The following is a 22,695-nucleotide window of genomic DNA, read 5'->3' as shown; positions in this document are numbered from 1 at the left end:
AACAGTGAACTACCTGAGGCCAAAGCCAAGATCAGTAGCAGAGTTTGGACTATGACCTAGAAATTGTAGGCTACCATTCTAGCAGCTACATTACTTCTGTTTGTTGCAGGGTAGAGCAGCATATCAGTATTGAAAACAATGGAAATAATTTCTCTGCCACATAAATCCCTATTTCTAATCTGGTAAAGTATGTTTTCTGAGATGTGTATTTAAAGGACTCTGTTCTTAGAAAACAAGTAAGTTGTCTATATTCAGTGATTTTAGTCTCAGTTCTTTTTTTTTAAGTTAAGTTAAAATTCAAAAGTAAAATAAACTTTATAAAATTTGTGTTCTAAAACATGAGAAACTTTACTGCATAGAGCAGCCGCTGTTGGGGAGAAACTCCTGTACATATGTGGCCACAGATTTAGAGAGGTAGGTCATGGAGCCAAAGCGGCCGCTAGGTGCACTGTCATATAGCAAGTTGCAGATTCCAGTTGTGGCATCCTTCTCCAGCATCTTGTCATCAGCACCCAAGGCTTTCTGTTTCATTAAAAAAAAAAAAAAATTTGGATGGGAGAGAGAACAAAGACAGACAATTAGTTTTAAAGACTTATTATCATACTAGTAAAAAAGGCCCGTTTCTGACACAAATGAAACGGGTGCTAGCAAGGTTTTCCTCGGAGTGTGTATGTTTGAGAGAGTGTATGTGAGAGTGACTGTGTGTGAGAGAGAGAGTGAATGTGCGAGTGTGTGTGTGTGTGTGTGTGTGAGAGAGAGAGAGAGTGAGTCTGGGTGTGAGTATGTGTGTGAGAGAGAGAGTGAATCTGGGTGCGAGTGTGTCTGTGAGAGAGAGAGAGTGTGTGTGTGAGAATGACAGTGTGTGCAAGTGCATATGTGAGACACAGTGAGAGAGAGAGAGAGTGTGTTTCACACAGATACAGTGTGTGCGAGAGTGTGTGTGTGAGACACAGACTCTCTGTGAGACTGAGTGTATGAGACCAAAAGAGTGTGTGACTATGTGACACATAGAGAGTGAATGTGATACAGTGTGAGACATAGAGTGTGTGTGTGAGAGAGAGAGTGTGTGTGTGACAGATATACCTTCCCCCCCCATCTCTGGTGTCAGGCCCCCCTCCCTCCCTCTCTCTGGTGTCAAGCCCCCCTCTCTCTCTCTGGTGTCTGAACGTTACTGTGCAGGACGCTGAGCTTGACTGTGCTTCAAGGAACTGACCAATCCTATTTAATAGAATGCACCTCCAACATTCTGAAGCCGAGAAACCTTGTGTGGTTGGTCACTTCTGCTTGTGACGAACCCGGAAGTACGTGATGTCAATTCAGGAGATGGATACAGAGAGCAGGAATGCCTCAGCCATGCAGTCAGCTTCAGAATGTTGGAGGTACGTTTTATTATATAGGATTAATATCTCATTTGAGAAGGCAGCAGGAGTCATAAAATAAACTAAGCCACATCCATAAACTCTTTCTAAATACAGTAAAGTTGGAAATACATACGGCGATAGTTTCAGCCAATAAAGGTTGAATAAATGTGGAGGGCTATTTTTAATAAAATGTCAAGTCCAATTTTGGATGTTTTGCTAGAAACGTCCAAAATCTAATGGTGACCATAGCCACTTCTGAACCTGAAAAACGTCTTATCTTTTTGGATTGAAAATGCCTTTTTCCAAGACCTTTTGTGATCAGTGCATTTTTCTTTTGGGACCATTTTGGAAAATAAAACAGCCAAGAGAAACGCATGCAAAAACCAGCCATTGGGATGTCTAGGGGCCATCATTCTTAGTAGACTGGCCACACATATATCCCAGCAGAGCAGTGGGGCAACCTAGGAGGCACTACAGTGAACTTCACATAGAAGGTCCCAGGTACATATTTCACTATAAGCCCTTTATATTGTATGGTGAGCCCTCCAGGAGCAAAACAAATACCTACTGTACCTCACTACAATAGCTCTTAAGCTTGCAGGTGTCATCTTATATGTAGGTACAGTATTTAGTGTTTTTTGAAGGGCTCACAAGTTTCACCACAAGTGTAGCAGTTAGAGTGGGATATGGACCTGGGTCCCCTTTTCTACAGTTCACTTCACTGACCACTAGGTTACTCCTGGGATTTGCTTGTTGCTCTAATAGGAATACCCACCAGCCCTATTGAATACACTATGCTCCTAAACTGTCTAGACCCAGAAGACGGAATATATCCAGCATACAGGATCTGGACCGAATTCGAATTACTGCCAGAGGACCTCATCTCTAAAACGCTCAAAAGATTCACCAAATCCCAATGCAAACTAGATATCTGCCCAAACACTTCATGAAATCAGCTCCTCAACAATTCATAATAGACCTAACGAACCATGTGAACTTCATGCTACAAAACGGACTTTTCCCAAAGGAAAAAGGAAACATTTTACTCACCCCAATACCCAAAGACACAAAGAAAAACGCAAGTGAAATAACTAACTACAGATCAGTAGCATCTATACCACTAATAACCAAAATAACCGAAGGGATGGTAACCAAACAACTCACAAACTATCTCAACAAGTTCTCAATACTGCACGATGCCCAATCAGGATTCTGATCAAATCACAGCACAGAAACAGTATTAATTACCCTAATGACTAAATTCAAACAAATGATTGCAACCGGCACCAATATACTCCTCTTACTGACATGTCAAGTGCCTTTGATATGGTCGACCATGGAATCCTACTACACATACTTGAATATTTTGGCATCGGAGGCAATGTCCTAAACTGGTTCAAGGGGTTCTTAACTTTACGCTCATATCAGGTCACATCAAATTCAACTACGTCTGATGCATGGACACCTGAGTGTGGAGTACCGCAGGGATTCCCCCTCTCACCAACTATTTTCAACCTTATGATGGTCCCCCTGACAAAACTTCTATCAAACCATAACCTAAACCCATACATATATGCCGACGATGTAACGATATATATTCCTGTCAAACAAGACATTAATGAAATCTCCAACGAGATCAACCAAAGTCTACACATCATGAACACCTGGGCAGATGCATTCCGATTGAAACTGAACGCAGATAAAACTCAATGCCTCATACTTACCTCCCAATACAACACGAATAAACTTACTGCTATTAACACACCCAAACTAAATCTACCAATCTCAGAAACTTTGAAAATCCTTGGAGTCACTATAGACCGCCATCTCACACTTGAGACTCATGCGAACAACACTACCAAAAAGATGTTCTACTCCATGTGGAAACTGAAAAGAATAAGACCATTCTTTCCGAGATCTGTCTTCCGCAGCCTAGTGCAATCACTCGTACTCAATCATCTGGACTACTGCAACTCACTATACGCAGGCTGCAAAGACCAAATACTGAGGAAACTTCAAACAGCCCAGAATACAGCAGCCAGACGGAAAACCAAAATAAGAAAGTGCAAAACCCTTACGTGAGAAACTACACTGGCTCCTACTCAAGGAACGCATCACCTTTAAAGTATGCACATTAGTTCACAAAATCATTCATGGTGAAGCCCCCACATACATGTCTGACTTAATAGACCTGCCACCTAGAAACGCTAAAAGATCATCCCGAACTTTCCTCAATCTCCACTTCCCCAATTGCAAAGGCATAAAATACAAAGTACTGCATGCATCAACCTTCTCTTATATGAGCACGCAATTCTGGAATACACTACCACGCAACCTGAAAACGATCTACGAATTAACCGACTTCCGCAGACTATTGAAGACTCATCTCTTTGAGAAGATTTACTGCAAAGACCAAAACACATGAATCCATACACGCTAATAGAAAAGCACCAACACACTCCCTTCTGAATTCTCTTCCCCTTACTTTCACTACACTTAAAACTCCACCCACAGATAAAATTGTTATACCCTAATGTTCTCCTGCTATTGTTCTATCGCCCTATCATTTCCCCATTGCTACATTCCATTGTTCTATTCCCAGATACTTGACTTTGACTTCCCATAACTCTCCACAACGTACCCCATAATCGTACTGTGACCAATTGTATTTCGATCATTCACAATGTATTGTAAGCCACACTGAGCCCGCAAATAGGTGGGAAAATGTGGGATACAAATGCAATAAATAAAATAAAATATGAAAATAAACATGGTATGTACTACCACTGTCACATCTTGGGGGGCTGGAAGTAAGGGGATATTTTGCCTTCATCCCTCCAGTAGTCATTTGGGGCACCATTTGGTCACTTAGTCATGACTGAACTAGGTCTAGCCAAAAAGTCTTAAATTTTGGCTCTAGACAATTTCATTTTGTTCAATTATTGCAGAAAAACGTCTATCTTTTGGTTCACTCAGGTCCTACCCAAAACATGCCCCCAACACGCCCCCTTGAAATTGGATAAACGGTGGAGCAAAACATCTAAAATCAGGGTGTCAAAAATCGCAACTTGGATGTTTTTGAGAGAAAAATGTCCTTCTGCTACCTTATGACATTTTTTGAACGTTGTTTTGAAAATGAGCCCCATAATCACTCGGCATGACTCTATATATGCTTTATGAGATGCTGGACAAAAACGTAGCACACCAAATACCAAACCAAAGCAGCCTCAAGTGCCACATGTACCGTAGACCAGGGATTCTCAACCCAGTCCTCAGGACACACCCAGCCAGTCAGGCTTTCAGGATAACCACAATGAATATTTATTTATTTATTAGTAGTATTTATTTACCATCTTTTTGGAATAATTCACTCAGAGGTCCTTTTACTAAGCAGCAGTAAGCCCAACGCGGGCTTACTGCTCGCTAAAACAGAAGTACCGCAGCAGCCAGGTGATAGTTCCCATCCCATAAAATTTTAAATTTGTAGCACCGGTGTGTACCCAGTGGTAATCAGGTAGTGCCATGTGCTGCCCAGTTACTGCTAGGTTAGTGCAGGAGCCCTTACCGCCACCTCAATGAGTGTTCGCAAGTGCTCCCCCCGAAAATGGGTATCTGGAAAGTGAGTCACTTGCCATATGGCCACTTCTTTATTTAAAAAAAAAAAAAAAAAAAAAAGACCTGCCTTTTACTTACTGCAGTAAAAGGGGGCTTCGGCGCGTGTCAAAAAGACACGTCAATGCCAGTGCAGGCCCCCCTTTTGCCATAGCTTCATAAAAGGACCCCACAAGGCGGTGTACAGTAAGAATAAATCAAACATAAGCAATAGACAATTACAGCAGTAAAAATATTCAAATAAAAATACAAAGTATGGCATACTTTACTACTTCTCTATTTTTCCTTAATTAGGTACCTTGGCTTCCTATGTTCTATATCTATCTTGTTCCAAGGTTAAACGTATGTACTGACCCAGACCTCCAATATTGCAGTAGATTTCTTTATCAAATAGACCTCAATACCTCCACCCCTGGTCTAACACCAAATTGGTGAAATAGAACCTTTATGTAAAGGATTCCAGGGATTCTGTGGGGTTAATTCCTATCATAGGTCATAATTTTATTCAAAAAATTAAATTTATGTTTTACCAACAAGAAACTGCTAATAATTATATTGGCTGGTCTTGATCAACACATACTGTCACATCTTACATAAAAATATCATGACTCCAATGTTTATACGGAGACCCCTTATCTCGATACTTTCATTTTCTATTTTCTATAATTATTCATCTTTTACTTCCGTCCCTTTAAAATTGCACTTAACTGAATTCAGTTTGTTCTTCTCCAGCCGGCTGGTGCATACTCTGGGCCCGTGAAGTTTCTGGTAGTCTTTTCTCTAATATGAGGATCTCTTCGTGACGCCGTAATTTTCTTTAAATCTCCCCTTGATATATCAACTCTGTTCCTTCTTCTTTTCTATGTTATATTTTCCGACAAGCACGTCTTGTTTCGCGACCTCAATCGCTGCTTCAGGAAGTTCCTGAAGCAGCGATTGAGGTCGCGAAACAAGACGTGCTTGTCGGAAAATATAACATAGAAAGGAAGAAGGAACAGAGTTGATATATCAAGGAGAGATTTAAAGAAAATTACGGCGTCACGAAGAGATCCTCATATTAGAGAAAAGACTACCAGAAACTTCACGGGCCCAGAGTATGCACCAGCCGGCTGGAGAAGAACAAACTGAATTCAGTTAAGTGCAATTTTAAAGGGACGGAAGTAAAAGATGAATAATTATAGAAAATAGAAAATGAAAGTATCGAGATAAGGGGTCTCCGTATAAACATTGGAGTCATGATATTTTTATGTAAGATGTGACAGTATGTGTTGATCAAGACCAGCCAATATAATTATTAGCAGTTTCTTGTTGGTAAAACATAAATTTAATTTTTTGAATAAAATTATGACCTATGATAGGAATTAACCCCACAGAATCCCTGGAATCCTTTACATAAAGGTTCTATTTCACCAATTTGGTGTTAGACCAGGGGTGGAGGTATTGGATAAAGAAATCTACTGCAATATTGGAGGTCTGGGTCAGTACATACGTTTAACCTTGGAACAAGATAGATATAGAACATACTTTACTACTTACAATGTAAACACAATACATAATAGAACATTTTAATAGGAAGCCGTAGGGTATAAGCAAAGATGGAACATACAGATAAGTAAGAGATGGCCGACTAATGAGACGCACTGTGGGGAGCTCCGCTGGAGAATCGGACCAAAGATCGATTTTCCAGTGCTCCCCATCGCCTCGCTGCCGCAGCTGAGCCACAGGAGAGCCCAGGACACGAGATCCTCCCACGCTGGGAGTGCAGGCTATCCCGGGAACCGAATTTCCACGCCTGAGGACTCCCACGCTGGGAGCCCAGGCTCCCAAGGCTCTGAGGGACAGAGGCGCCGAGCTCCTGCGCCAGGACTGCTTTTGAGCTGCTCTGGCCACTGAGGCCGTGTCCCGGAGAGGAGAGCGACCCGCCGGAGAGCGACCCGTGCGTCTGAAGGCAAGGGTGAACCGTGGCTGCATTTTGCGGCTTCGTGCGATCACCCAAAGAGTCCGGGGACCCATGAATCGCGGCACCATAGAAGGCCTGACCCGACCACGCGGCTGCTGTAAGCCATTGATGCGAATGGACCAACCTCATACCCCAACCGCTCCAGCCATCCGAGCCCCGATCAAGAGGAGCCGATTGACACCGAGGGACGTCAGAATGGAGACGACCTGCCCTCCCGACTCACCCGCCAGTCCTGCATGAGCTGCGCTAGAGTCCCTGCGAGTCAGACAGGAGGCAAGGAGCGTCAGAAGGCCGATGCGTAGCTGACTCCCCTCCGCTGAGCTCGCGGAGCTGTTCTGGCCGTCGGAGCCCCACGTGGGGAGGCAGGGAGCCAACGGGGAAACAACAGCGGCGATGGCGGCGTCCACGTCCACCGGAACGGGCAGCACGAGACTTGTTTGTCTCGCTGCCGAGCAGTAACCCTGCAGCCAACCTGACCACGAGGCCGCGAACGGATTGAGACAGAGGGTGCTTGCTCCAGGTCACCCGTTCCAGCTTGTTCCGGTCCACATCTGCCTGCCTGCTCTGATCCATCTGCTCCATCTGCCTGCCTGTTCTTTCCTAGCTCTCAACCTCCAACACCTCCTTCCTGCCATGAACCCTTCCCCATTCCTCCTCAGCACATCCCGCCTTCGTCGCCCTACCTCCCCCACCCTTCTCCGCTCTCTCTTGCTCCTTCTCCTGCTATCCGCGGGAGACATCAATCCCAACCCAGGTCCTCCACACATGTCCTCGTCTCATCTATGCAAACGTTCCCGCGATTTCTCCAATCTCATCTCCATTCCCTTCCTCCCCCCTTCCTCCCTCCCCTTCTCGTGTGCCCTTTGAAATGCCCACTCAATCTGCAACAAACTTACCTTCACCCATGATCTCTTCATCTCTCATTCCTTCCATTTGCTCGCTCTAACCGAAACCTGGCTCACCCCCGACGACTCTGCCTCAGTCACAGCCCTCTGCCACGGAGGATACCTTTTCTCCCATTCGCCCCGCACAGCTAGCCGCGGTGGTGGCGTTGGCCTACTACTTTCGCCCTCCTGCAGTTTTCAACCCCTCCTCCTACCACAGTCTCACTGCTTCTCATCCTTTGAAGTCCATTCCATCCGTCTATTCTACCCACTACCACTCTTTTGCAGTCATCTACCGCCCCCCTGATAAGTCCCTCCCTTCCTTCCTTACTGACTTCGATGCCTGGCTCTCCGTTTTTCTTGAGCCCTCATCCCCATCCCTCATTCTTGGTGACTTCAACATACACACTGATAACCCATCCGACTCGTACGCTTCTCAATTCCTCACCCTAACCTCCCCTCCTTCAACCTCCAACTGAGCTCCACCACCCCTACTCACAAATCTGGTCACTGTCTTGATCTCATCCTCTCTTCTACCTGCTCGCCCTCTAATCTTTGCGTCTCTACTCTCCCCATTTCTGACCATCACCTGATCACATTCACACTTCATCACCCTCCCCCCCAGTCCCGCCCAACACTAACCACTACCTCCAGGAACCTCCAGGCTGTTGACCCCCCCACCTTATCCGCTACTATCTCTGATCTCCTCCCATCTATCACGTCCTCCGAGTCTGTTGACAAGGCTGTTTCCAATTACAATGCCACTCTCTCCTCCGCCCTAGACACCCTTGCACCATCTGTTTCCCGTCCCACAAGGCGCACTAATCCCCAGCCCTGGCTTAACCCTTGCACCCGTTACCTTCGCTCCTGCTCCCGATCGGCTGAACGCCTATGGAGGAAATCTCGCACCCACACTGACTTCATTCACTACAAATTCATGCTATCCTCCTTCCAGTCCTCCCTATTCCTCGCCAAACAGGACTACTACACTCATTTGACTAATTCCCTCAGCTCTAACCCTCGTCGTCTCTTCGCCACCCTCAACTCCCTCCTCAAAGTGCCCTCCGCTCCCACCCGCCCTCACTCTCTCCTCAATCACTAGCTGACTACTTTCGCGACAAGGTCCAGAAGATCAACCTCGAATTCACCACTAAACCTTCTCCTTCTCTTCATCCTATCACCCACTCCCTCAACCAATCAACCCAGGCCTCCTTCTCCTCTTTTCCTGATATCACCGAAGATGAAACCGCCCATCTTCTCTCCTCCTCGAAATGCACCACCTGTTCCTCAGACCCCATCCCCACCAACTTACTTATCACCATCTCTCCTACTATCACTCCCCCCCCATCTGTCATATCCTCAACCTCTCTCTCTCCACCGCTACTGTCCCTGACACCTTCAATCATGCTGTTGTCACACCTCTCCTCAAAAAACCTTCACTTGACCCCACCTGTCCCTCCAACTACCGCCCCATCTCCCTCCTACCCTTCCTCTCCAAAATACTTGAACGCGCCGCCGTTCACAGCCGTTGCACTGATTTTCTCGCCTCTCATACCATCCTCGATCCGCTTCAATCTGGCTTTCGCCCACTTCACTTGACAGAAACGGCACTATCCAAAGTCTGTAATGACCTGTTCCTCGCCAAATCCAAAGGTCATTACTCCATCCTCATTCTCCTTGACCTATCCGCCGCTTTTGACACTGTCAATCACAACTTACTTCTTGACACACTGTCCTCTTTTGGGTTCCAGGGCTCTGTCCTCTCCTGGTTCTCCTCTTATCTCTCCCATCGTACCTTCAGAGTACATTCTCATGGTTCTTCCTCCACCCCTATACCGCTCTCTGTCGGAGTCCCTCAAGGTTCTGTCCTTGGACCCCTTCTTTTCTCTATCTACACCTCTTCCCTGGGCTCCCTGATCTCGTCTCATGGCTTCCAGTATCATCTTTATGCTGACAACACCCAGCTTTATCTCTCCACACCTGACATCACTGCGGAAACCCAGGCCAAAGTATCGGCCTGCTTATCCGACATTGCTGCCTGGATGTCCAACCGCCACCTGAAACTGAACATGGCCAAGACCGAACTTCTTGTCTTCCCACCCAAACCCACTTCTCCTCTACCTCCACTCTCTATTTCGGTTGATAACACCCTCATCGTCCCCGTCTCATCTGCCCGCAACCTCGGTGTCATCTTCGACTCCTCCCTCTCCTTCTCTGCGCATATCCAGCAGATAGCCAAGACCTGTCGCTTCTTCCTCTATAACATTAGAAAAATCCGCCCTTTCCTCTCTGAGCACACCACCCATACTCTCATCCACTCTCTCGTTACCTCTCGCATTGACTACTGCAACCTACTCCTCACTGGTCTCCCACTTAGCCACCTATCCCCCCCTTCAGTCCGTTCAGAACTCTGCTGCACGCCTTATATTCCGCCTGAACCGATACACTCATATCACCCCTCTCCTCAAGTCACTTCATTGGCTTCCGATCAGGTACCGCATTCAATTCAAGCTTCTGCTACTGACCTACAAATGTACTCGATCTGCAGCCCCTAGTTACCTCTCAACCCTCATCTCCCCTTACGTTCCTACCCGTAACCTCCGCTCTCAAGACAAATCCCTCCTTTCAGTACCCTTCTCCACCACCGCCAACTCCAGGCGCCGCCCTTTCTGCCTCGCCTCACCCCACGCGTGGAACAAACTCCCCGAGCCCATACGCCAGGCCCCCTCCCTGCCCATCTTCAAATCTCTGCTTAAAGCCCACCTCTTCAATGTCGCTTTCGGCAACTAACCTCTACACCTCTACCCAGGAAAGCTAGACTGCCCCAACTTGACATTTCGTTCTTTAGATTGTAAGCTCCTTTGAGCAGGGACCGTCCTTCTTTGTTTATTTTGTACAGCGCTGCGTAACCCTAGTAGCGCTCTAGAAATGTTAAGTAGTAGTAGTAGTAGTAAGAGGAATTAGCAAATAAGGTGACTAATTTAAAGAAAGTTGCAAGTTGGCAGAGTATGCATGAGATTGGTTTGAATACAATGTAGGCAACGGTTCAAGAAACTCTTAAAAATGTATTATTTTGTGAAAGCATTTTTGGATGATTGATTTTGACCTGACAGTGTTCACTAGTAAGTCAGCAGTTATTAATATTACCATTGTATTGCTCCTATTTTTATGAATGTTTTATTGCAACCTGATTTGCTATAAAAGCGAGATATAAATCTACGAAATAAAAATAAATAGGCAGTGCATGCAAATTTATCTCATGCAAATTCATTGTAGATATCTTGAAAACCAGAGTGGCTTGGTGCAGGAGGTACTCAAGCAGTTTTGTGTAGGGCAAGAAAAAGGATCTAAGGCCTTGTCCTCACACCAGATGGAAAACCTTCTCTACTTAAACGAGTAACATTTTTTAGTGGAATCTTTCCTGGAAGCCAACAAGATATGGGAGACACCCTCAGGCAATCCCAGGGGTTTGAGTTCTATGCTCTCAACACCCAAGCTGTGAGATCCAGAGATTGGAGAATGGGATGCAGAAGGGAACCCTCATTCTGAGGGTCAGAAAATAGTCCAGTCTCCACGTATCTTCAGAGGATAACTCCAGAAGAAGAGGGAAACAGATCTGCCACAGCCAGTAAGGAGCTATCAAGGTTCAAGTTTATTCAGGATTTACTATCCCATTTTTAGGCTTACAGTCTAAAAATTATAAAAAAGGAAAAGAATAATAAAATATGAAGTAGAAGGGATGAGGTAGAACTACAACTTTTGGATAGAATAGGAGAGGAGGGGATAGAAAAGGGAGGGGTCTAACTGGTCTGCTGGGTCCAACAGACTCAATTTCCATGGATTGCAATGGAGGGATTACGAATATGCATCAGAGAAAACAAACGGTCTTGTCTGAGTTTCAGCAAAGTCTTCTCCATAAGATATATGAGAGGATATGCATACAGGAGTCCTTGTTCCCAACGCAGAAGAAAAGAGGTTTTAATACCCCTGTATAAGACGTTGGTGAGGCCCCACCTGGAGTATTGTGTTCAGTTTTGGAGGCCGTATCTTGTGAAGGATGTTAAAAAAATGGAAGCGGTGCAAAGAAAAGCTACGAGAATGGTACAGGATTTGCGTTACAAGACGCATGAGGAGAGACTTGTTGACCTGAACATGTATACCATGGAGGAAAGGAGAAACAGGGGTGATATGATACAGACGTTCAAATACTTGAAAGGTATGAATCCGGAGATGGGAAGGCGGTAGAACGAGAGGACATGAAATGAGATTGAAGGGGGGCAGACTCAAGAAAAATGTCAGGAAGTATTTTTTCACAGAGAGAGTTGGTGGATGCTTGGAATGCCCTCCCGCGGGAGGTGGTGGAGAGGAAACCGGTAACGGAATTCAAACATGCGTGGGATAAACATAAAGGAATCCTGCTCAGAAGGAAGGGATCCCCAGAAGCTTAGCCAGTGGTGGGAGGCAGGGCTGGTGGTTGGGAGGTGGGGATAGTGCTGGGCAGACTTATACGGTCTGTGCCAGAGCCGGTGGTGGGAGGCGGGGCTGGTGGTTGGGAAGCGGGGATAGTGCTGGGCAGACTTATACGGTCTGTGCCCTGAAAAAGACAGGTACAAATCAAGGTAAGGTATACACAAAAAATGGCACAGGTGAGTTTATCTTGTTGGGCAGACTGGGTGGACCGTGCAGGTCTTTTTCTGCCGTCATCTATTATGTTACTTGAATGTAACCGGTGGGGGGGGAAGAGGGGTTGGTGGTTGGGAGGCGAAGATAGTGGTGGGCAGACTTATACGGTCTGTGCCAGATCCGGTGGTGGGAGGCCGGACTGGTGGTTGGGAGGCGGGGAATAGTGCTGGGCAGACTTATACGGTCTGTGCCCTGAAAAAGACAGGTACAAATCAAGGTAAGGCATACACATAAGTTCATCTTGTTGGGCAGACTGGATGGACCATGCAGGTCTTTTTCTGCCATCATCTACTATGTTACCATGTTACTATGTTACACTTGAGGAAGGAAGGCCCGAGCTTCCACTGTATCAAGCAGGGTTTCTATGTATTCCAATCTGCAAACTGTATGTAGATGGGACTTAGGGTAGTTGATGACAAACCCCAGTAGCTCCAGCACCTGAATAGTTAGGCGCATGGACTCCATTGCTCCTTCCTGAGATGTGCTCTTGACTAGCCAATTGTCTAGGTAGAGAAACACATACACCTCCAGTCTGCATAGACTACCACTAGGTTCTTGGTGAAAACTCAGGGGGCAAACGCAAGGCCAAATGGCAGGACACAATACTGGAAGTGGCGTTTCTCCACGCAAAATCTGAGATACTTCCTGTGACCTAGAAGTATCGAAATGTGAATGTAGGCATCCTTTATGTCCAGAGAGCATAGCCAATCGTTTTCCTGAATTAGAGGAAGAGTGCCCAGGGAAATCATCCTGAACTTTTCCTTGACCAAAAATCTGTTCAGGGCCCTTAGGTCTAGGATGGGCCCGAACCCCTCCCCATTTTCTTGGCCACAAGGAAGCACCTAGCAAAGAATCCCTTCCCTTCTTCCCCTGGTGGCATGGGTTTGACTGCTTGGCCTGTAGAAGGGTGGAGATTTCCTTTACAAGTATCTGCTTGTGCTGAGAGCAGATGAAAGACACCCTTGGCGGGCAATTTGGCGGTCTCTGATGCTAATTTGAACAACCCACCAGTCAGAGGTTACAAGGGGCCATCTGTGATGGTAAAAAGTGAGCCTCCCTCTGACTGGTAAGCTATGCTCTTTTGAAAACAGCCAAAAGCCCAAGCCCTGTTTTGACTGGGGAGCCACCTGGGATTTCTGAGGATGGGGCTGGCGAGGCCTGGATCGCTGGGCTTGAATTGCCTGAGCAGAGTGAGGGAAGCAGGAACCTATGCCTTTGAGAGTAGTAGGGTCACAACTGAGGCCCGCTAGAAAATCTTGTTGAACATACAGATGGAGGATGTCGAGACAGAGTGTGGATGGTGTCCGTATATTTCTTAATGAAGTCAGAGACCTTGTCCACTTTCTCTCCAAACAACTGGTCCCCTTGGCACGGTACACCGGCCAATCTCTCTTAAACCACTGGTTCAAGGTCAGAGACATGCAGGCATGACCGTCTGCGCACCCCCACACCCATGCCAGATTGTCTGGATGCAACATCAAAGGTATCATATACACCCCTGGCCTAGTAATGCCTACACTCCATCTGCGTGTTGGCCACCTGGCGAAACTCTGCAGCCTGCTCTGAAGGGAGACAGTCAGCCAGACTCAGTTTACTGTTTACTAAAGACTCCAAGTAAAGGCTTGTGTCGAGCTGATGCACTGGGTGCGAGCAACGAAGCTTGAAAAGTCTTTTTTCTAAATGAATCCAAGTTTCTGGCTACTCGCCCCAGGGCGTTGAGGCATAAGACCGAGAACTCTTGGCTTGTTTGAGAGTGGATTCAACCACTATGGAGTGGTGAGGTTGCTGTGCCTTCTTGAATTCGGGGAGACTTTTGGATACGATAGTGTGAATCCACCTTCTTAGGCATGACCTGCACTGTGAGGAGAGAGTCCCAGTTCTTCAACAGTGCATCCTTAAGCATAGGGTGCAATGGCACAGTGACCCCCTTCCTTAGGAGAAGACCTGTATCCTAGTACAGACATTTCCACCCTAGGCTCCTCCTCCATCTCCGACCTGAATGGGACATCCGCAGTCATCTCCCTCACAAAACTAGTGAAAGAGAATGCCTCGGGTGGAGATTTTCATTTCTCTTGTGGAGGAGAGGGATCAGATGATATACCACATGATGCCTCCTCCGAGAAGTAACGTGGATCCTCATCTGACTCCCAAGAGCAGCCCAAATCAGACCCCCTCCACATACTCAGAGGCAGCTGAATGAGTCCGCACTGACCTTGGCCTGGTGGAGCGAGGTCCACGCCCTGAAAGCCCCAAGGTACCGCCCTACTCTCAAGACTCCGGGGAAGCTTCCTCCCCTGAGTGGTACCGATGTCGACAACCTACAACGCGTGACATCGAAGAACTGGGCACCGATGGAGCCTCAGAGAGGGCCTGAGGCTATTCCACTGATGACACAAGCACCCTCAATACCTGAACATGAGGCCCCTGCAGTAGCCTTGCCAGCTCCCCTCAGAGCTTGCTCCAAAACTGCTTATCAAAGGTGGGCATCAGGAAAGGCATGGGAGCTGGGGAAGAGGCAGTCTGAGAAGACATTGGCGCTGAACCGGTGGCGGGGACTGAGCTGCTCAATGACTTGTGTCCTGGCACCTCTTCTAAGGAAGGGGAACGCTCCTCCTGGTGCCGGCGCTTCTTGGGCATTGGAGAATCCAATGACCCGGTACTCCTGGCACCGTATGTCAGGAAGACTGGTGCATATGCTTCTTGGGCTTCCACCGATGCACAGAGCCTCAATCCCCCGGTGCCAACGAAGATTTCACTGAACCTGTGCACGTCCTCGGTATCAGGTCCCATGCTGACCGGTCCTGGGGCCGGATATCAGTGCCTGGTGTCGAGACAGTTGGGAAACCCACTCAATGCCGGTGCATTCCCAGTGGATACCGAAGTCAGAGCAACCATGGAGGTCAGTGCCTTTGAGGAGCCAAGTTGTTCTCTTTTTTTTTTTTATTTTAACATTTTTATTTATCAATTTCAAAATATTACAATCACATTCTTACAATGCAACTAAAGAAATAATGAAAAAGAAATTACATATCATCAACTATCATGAAAATGTTAACGATTAATTAGTCCACAATTATTAGGTAATGAGGCCAAGATATTAAAGAATTAAAGGAAAAAGAAAAATTAACTGAATAGACGCAAAAATCAGAAACAATCCTCAGTCGGCCTAAGTTGCTCTCTTTCAGCTAGACGCATCCGCTGAGTTCTCACCTGCATTTTTAAATAGAGATCACAATCAGAGAGGATATGATCTGGCCCAAAGCACCCAATGCACTAATTGCGCGGGTCCTTGGCAGAAATCACACATCTATATTAAGCACACTTGTTGAAGCCACTGGGGGGTCTCCTGAGGCATCAAAAAAAAAAAAAAAAGAATCTCAGCCAAACTAAACTCCTCAATTATGAACTCTCAAAAGAGGCATGTTCAAATTAAGGTCGGGGCTGCAGCCTAAACCGGGCAGCCACACCTGAAAATAAAGAAAACTTAAAAAGGGCCAAGAAATCCTAAAAAGAATATCGGGTTAAAAACCAAAGCAATGAGAAAAATCTGACTAAAAAAATAAAGAAACCCGCATGGGAAGGCACTTTATTATTAAAAAAAAAAGCACAGCATGAGGAGAGCACATGCGAACACCAGGGCCACCGAGAGACTGGGCCCGGGGCAAGGCCACCCCTGTGGCCCCGCCCTCTCTCTCCACCCGCCGCCGCCCCCTCTCCACCTGCCCCTCTCTGACCGACACTGGGCCGGGCCCCCTGCATTGAAATCACAGTGCCTCTCACCTCCGTGTGAAAGTGCTGCAGGCAGCAGCAGATCGCCTCCCTTCGGGCCTCCTTCCCTCCCTGTGTCCCCGCCCTCACAGAAGTTATGTCAGACGAGGGTGGGACACAGGGAGGGAAGGAGGAGGCCCGAAGGAAGGCGATCTGCTGCTTCCTGCAGTGCTTTCACACGGAGGTGAGAGGCGCTGTGATTTCAATGCAGGGGGCCCGCCCAGTGGCAGACGGTCGACAACAGAGAGCGGGTGGGACTGCGGCGCCGGGCCCCCCTTGGAGGCCCGGGGAATTTTGTCCCCCCTGCCCCCCCTTCTTGGCGGCCCTGGCGAACATGTCCTCAGCTCTGCAGAAAAAATGAGACTGGAGGACCCGAGCTCGTGCATCAGGTGAGAAGGCACCAGCGCATGTGCAGCGGAACTCTACTATAATTTTCTACTTCTAACACTAGTCAGCATCTGCTCCAGACTCCATCAGATGGCATCACCCAGATGTGAGAATAAGAAGGCTTGCTTGTCCTCGAAGAGAGCATTTTCCACATGTGATGCACATTTTTTAGCACATAAAATATGGCTCTTAAAAAATTGCACAGCAAAATACACGGATACAATTATGTGCACCAACAAAGCTACAGATACCTACCTCATTACTGTGCATTGGTTGTCACTGTTGTGGCCGTGCCCTGGGTCTACACTCACCTCTCCTTCCAGTGCCCAGGACCCTGTGGCTGCTGTGGACTGCCTTCTCCCTGTTTCTCAAATGTGTTCCAGAGATCATTCTAGTCCTATTCTGATGTTCCAGCATTCCAGGCTTGCTTTGGTGTTCTTGTAGCCAAGCCTCTCCCTGGTGTTCCTGCTGCCAAGCCTCATTCTTACTCGTGACATCATCAGTAAATGCCTTTATAAAGCACCTTGGAACTTTCCTGCTTTGACTTTGCAACAGATGTCTTCAGATGAGTTCTTGTCTACGTGTGCTTGTTGCACTTCTTTCCTGCTTGATCCAATCCTGCCTGCTTTTAGCTTTTGTTCCAGTCCTGCCTGCTTCACGCCCTGCCTGCTTTCAGCTTCAGTTCCAGTCCTGCCTACCTGCTGCTTGTTCCAACCCTGCCTGCTTTCAGCTTCTGTTCCAGTCCTGCTTGTTCAGCCATGCCTGCCTTCAACTTCAGTTCCAGTCCTGCTTGTTCCAGCCCTGCCTGTCTTCAGCTCCAGTCCTACTTGTTCTAGCCATGCCTGCCTTCAGCTTCAGTTCCAGTCCTGCTTGTTCCAGCCCTGTCTGCCTTTAGCTTCAGTTCCAGTCCTACTTGTTCCAGTCCTACCTGCCTTCAGCTTCAGCCCCAGTCCTGCTTGTTCTACTGTGGCTTGTTCCGGTCCTGCCTGTCTCCAGCTTCAATTCCAGTCCTGCTTGTACCAGTCCTATCTGTTTTCAGCCTCGATCCCTGTTTGGGTGGCTCGCCTGCTGCTGCCGGTCGCTGGCAGTGGCCCAAGGGCTCATTACTCCTGACTCGTGACACTGGTGTTTCCAGGAGAGGTGTTTACAACTGTGCTCTTAAATAAACTCGATGGGCTGAAGATAGGTCCCAAAGTGGTGAACTGGATTAGGACAGAGGGTGGTGGTAAATGGAGTTCGCTCGGAGGAGGGAAAGGTGAGTAGTGGAGTGCCTCAGGGATCGGTGCTGGGGTCGATTCTGTTAAATATATTGTGAGTGACATTGCCGAAGGGTTAGAAGGTAAAGTTTGCCTATTTGCGGTTGCAACAGAGTGGACACCCGGGAGGGAGTGGAAAGCATGAAAAAGGATCTGAGGAAGCTAAAAGAATGGTCTAAGGTTTGGCAATTAAAATTCAATGCGAAGAAATGCAAAGTGATGCACTTAGGGAGTAGAAACCCACGAGAGATGTATGTGTAGGCGGTGAGAGTCTGATAGGTACTGAGGGGGAGAGGGATCTTGGTGTGATAGTATCCAAGGATCTGAAGGCGACGAAACAGTGTGACAAGGCGGTGGCTGTAGCAAGAAGGTTGCTAGGCTGTATAGAGAGAGATGTGATCAGCAGAAGAAAGGAAGTGTTGATGCCCCTGTATAAGACGTTGGTGAGGCCCCACCTGGAGTATTGTGTTCAGTTTTGGAGGCCGTACCTTGCGAAGGATGTTAAAAAAAATGGAAGCGGTGCAAAGAAAAGCTACGAGAATGGTAAGGGATTTGCGTTACAAGACGCATGAGGAAAGACTTGTTGACCTGAACATGTATACCATGGAGGAAAGGAGAAACAGGGGTGATATGATACAGACGTTCAAATATTTGAAAGGTATTAATCCGCAAACAAATCTTTTCCGGAGATGGGAAGGCGGTAGAACGAGAGGACATGAAATGAGATTGAAGGGGGGCAGACTCAGGAAAGATGTCAGGAAGTATTTTTTTACAGAGAGGGTGGTGGATGCTTGGAATGCCCTCCCGCGGGAGGTGGTGGAGATGAAAACGGTAACGGAATTCAAACATGCGTGGGATATACATAAAGGAATCCTGTGCAGTAGGAATGGATCCTCAGAAGCTTAGCCAAAATTGGGTGGCAGAGCAGGTTGGGGGAAGAGGGGTTGGTGGTTGGGAGGCGAGGATAGTGGAGGGCAGACTTGTACGGTCTGTGCCCTGAATAAGGCAGGTACAAATCAAGGTAAGGTATACACATATGAGTTTGTCTTGTTGGGCAGACTGGATGGACAGTGCAGGTCTTTTTCTGCCGTCATCTACTATGTTACTATGTGCCACATCACTACCCAATGTACACAATTATTTTATAGAATGTATATACACAGGGAGTGCACTCACACATTTACAGCTATGTCACAGATTGAAGAGATTGAAGAGAGAGAAGAGCCACGCCATTCACATTTTTTTTAAACAGTTCGCTGCCGTTTTTTCTTTTTACATGTTGAGGAGGAGGAGGAGGAAAAAGAGCTGCCGTCAACTGGAGTGGTTCAAAAAGACAAAGGGGAGCTAGGTATACTGCAGGATTACCCGTGCATGCCCAGGAAAACCTCTTCAAAGGGGAAAAGAAAAGTGTCACTACTTGATGCGGAATACAGTCACCACATTTGCAAGAGATTCAGTTCCTCTAAAACCCCAACTCAGAATCAAGATCTCTTTAATTTCACAAATTGTTTGAATTTTAAGCTGAGCATAATTTTTCTGGATATTTTTCTGTAACTTTAACAGAAGCAGCATTTTTTCAAACTTTTACCTAGAAATCTCAAACTGCTAATTTTCTCAGGAAGAATCAAACATTACCTGGTCATAGAAAAATAAATCATTGGCCATATGCACAATCTTCTCAACATGAATGATGCCTCCGATGCTCTGTATATCAATGTCTGCCAACATAGTTAGCACTAAAATGGCTTCTACCAGAAGTTGGCGATATTCAGGCTGTGGCACACGATTTAGAACAGACTCCACGTGCACCGAGAACTTTATCTCACCAGGCGTCATCTGTCAGCAAAATAAGAACAGTCATCTCACATACATGGACTATGCACATCTGTAAGTCACTGATTCATATAATATACTGAAACAATAGATATAGTAAACGTTATATGCAGAACAGTAATATTAGAGGGTTCTGTCATTAATAATAAGTCTTTGTATTAACACAGCACCTTTCATCCTGTTTTACAAGCATATTATTTTAGAAACATATATGCAGATACCCCTGAGATGACGTTTTTGTTTGTTTTTTGTTACATTTGTACCCTGCGCTTTCCCACTCTTGGCAGGCTCAATACGGCTTACAGGTACTTATTTGTAACTGGGGCAATGGAGGGTTAAGTGACTTGCCCAGAGTCACAAGGAGCTGCCTGTGCCTGAAGTGGGAATCAAACTCAGTTCCTCAGTTCCCCAGGACCAAAGTCCACCACCTTAACCACTAGGCCACTCCTCCACTCAACATGTTACCTTATCTGCATGGATGTTTGCCAAAGGCAACAGTGGCCCAATTTTCCAAAGCAATTAAACATTCACTGGTGGCTGGTAAATGTCTACTATTCATAGATTTTAAAATGTTATATAAGTAGGGCTGGGCAGGGCAACAATATTATCTGGGCAGCACTGATTTTCATACACTATTCACCTAATCTATTCAGCCTAAGCAGTGGTCACTATTTACCATGTTTATTCAGTCTATGTACTAAGGGGTCCTTTTACGAAGCTGCGGCAAAAGGGTGTTTTTGACGCTCTCCGAGGCCCCCTTTCAATGCAGCGGATAAAAGTCAGTTTTAAAAAAAAAATGGTTGTGTGGCAAGTGAAGCACTTGCCGCATGCCCATTTCAGGTGGGAGCACTTACCGCCACCCACTGAGGTGGCGATAAGGGTTCCCATGCTACCCCGGCATTAACTGGGCAGCACGCTGCACTACCTGATTACCGCCGGGTATACACCGGCACTACAAAAATAAAAATATTCTTGTTGCACTAGAAATGGCGTGTGCTGGGAGTGGGAACTACCGCCAGGTTGCTGCAGTAGCCAAGCAGTACTTCCCTTTTAGTGAGTGGTAAGCCCATGTTGAGCTTACTGCTGCTTTGTACAAGGGCCCCTATATGTATAGCAACACTGAATATGCATAATAAATTAAGGGACAGGATTTGGATTGAGCTCATGCCTTTTCAGTAGCAGCTCACGGCTATACATTCAGGTACAGTAGGTATTTTCTTGTCCCTGGAGGGCTTACAGTCTAAAAGGGCAATTCTATAACTGCACATGTGTAGTTATGTGTGCTATATGTGCATTAAATGTCAAGACAAATGGCACTTTTGTGTCCATGCACTACACACTATTCTATAAAACAGTATGCAGGTGCATTAGGACTTAATTGCAATGCATCCCATATGTGAGAGAGCTATAGGCATGTTCCCAAGTTAGGATCAGATCAGGGAACACCCAGGAGCAAACATTTACACCTGCCATTGACCATTTACGCTACTATTCTATAACAGCATCTTGGCACACAGATGCCGTTATAGAATTTCACTTAGCATCAGTATGCCTACCTTGAGAACTGGCCCCTAAGTTTGCACCTGAGGCGATAGAGGCATACTTGCCTAAGATCACAAGGAGCACTAACAGGAGTTGAATCTGGCACCCTTGGTTCTTAGCCTACTGTTGTAAACACTAGGTTACTCCACAACTCAATTAAAATAAATGCTGACCACTGCTGCTGAATGTTATCCTCCTCTCTCCCCCCCCCAAAAAAAAATCATTACCAGATTATAGTAAGGGAAACTAAGTACACATAAACGAAGTGACTGTACAAATTAACATATTGCCAGTGGCAAAGCACAGTCACAACTGTGAAGCCCCTATGCATTTCTCAATCCATGCTTCATTGATTTTCCTTCTGCTCTTCCAATGGATTAGAATGTGAATAGAATAAAGCAGCAATGCTGATGTGCGGTAGTCACTCTGTGATATCAATGCCCTTATTGTAATTACCAGATGACACTGGTACAATGTGACAAACTTCAAACAAATTAAGGTAACAGTGAAGGAGATGATGATGCTGGGGCTGCTTGATAACACTGATCATAACTAGGATAAGCAGCATAAAATGTATTGCACTGTTCTGGGATCTTACCAGGTACTTCTGACCTGGATTGGCCACTGTTGGAAACAGGATACTGGGCTTGATGGACCTTTGGTCTGTCCCAGTATGGCACCGCTTATGTTATGTTCTTAAAAACGACCCTTCATTTATTTCATATGACATTTCAGATGGAGTGTTATGTGGGCAGCAAGATAATCAGCCACAAATACACTCCTACCTTCCTATTTGGGATTTGTTATAAATTCTTATAGAGGAGACTCATACAGCAGCTGCACAGAAACATTTGTGTACACACAATAAAGCCACCAAGGCAGTAAAGAGAATGACTTAAGGTAAAGCTTTACAAGGAGAAATTAGATCTTACCTGTTAATTTACTTTCCTTTAGTCCCTCCAGATCGGTCCACACACTCCTACAAGCAGATGGAGACTGAGAACGTCTAACTTCTCAGTCACTGGCGTAGCCACAGGTGGGCCTGGGTGGGCTAGGGCCCACCCACTTAGGGCTCAGGCCCACCCAACAGTAGCACATGTTTAGCGGTAGCGGGAGGGGATCCCAAGCTCCGCCAGCTGAAGAGTTCCCCCTGATGGTAACGAAAATGCTACTCTCCATGATACTGGCAACTGCGCATGCTCAGTTTTCAGCACATGCCTGCTGCAGACTGCCAAGGTGGAGAGAAGCATTTTCCCACCAGCTGAAATCCTTTTTTGGTGGGAGGGGGAGAACACTTGGTGCCCACCCACTTCTTGCCTAAGCCCACCCAAAATCCGCTGTCTGGCTACGCTCCTGTTCTCGCAGATAAACTAAAAACAACAACCAGGGCAGATTCTGCATCAGTCTGC

The 22,695-nt window shown here is 46.5% G+C and overlaps 1 protein-coding gene across 1 annotated transcript in view; it reads right to left on the bottom strand.

Moving 5' to 3' along the window:
* Positions 1–273: 273 nt before the first annotated feature.
* PHKA1 (phosphorylase kinase regulatory subunit alpha 1) overlaps positions 274–22,695 on the bottom strand; it is a 434,625-nt gene continuing 412,203 nt past the window's right edge. The window contains 2 exon segments of the mRNA XM_030210224.1: positions 274–522; positions 19,547–19,747. Of these exon segments, the coding sequence (XP_030066084.1) occupies positions 349–522; positions 19,547–19,747 (375 nt within the window). The 3' untranslated portion in view covers positions 274–348.

This window comes from Microcaecilia unicolor, chromosome 7 (assembly GCF_901765095.1).
Source record: "Microcaecilia unicolor chromosome 7, aMicUni1.1, whole genome shotgun sequence".
Lineage (NCBI taxonomy): Eukaryota > Metazoa > Chordata > Amphibia > Gymnophiona > Siphonopidae > Microcaecilia > Microcaecilia unicolor.
The sequence above is the reverse complement of the archived record's forward strand: the minus strand, read 5'-3'. Positions and strand labels throughout refer to the sequence as shown.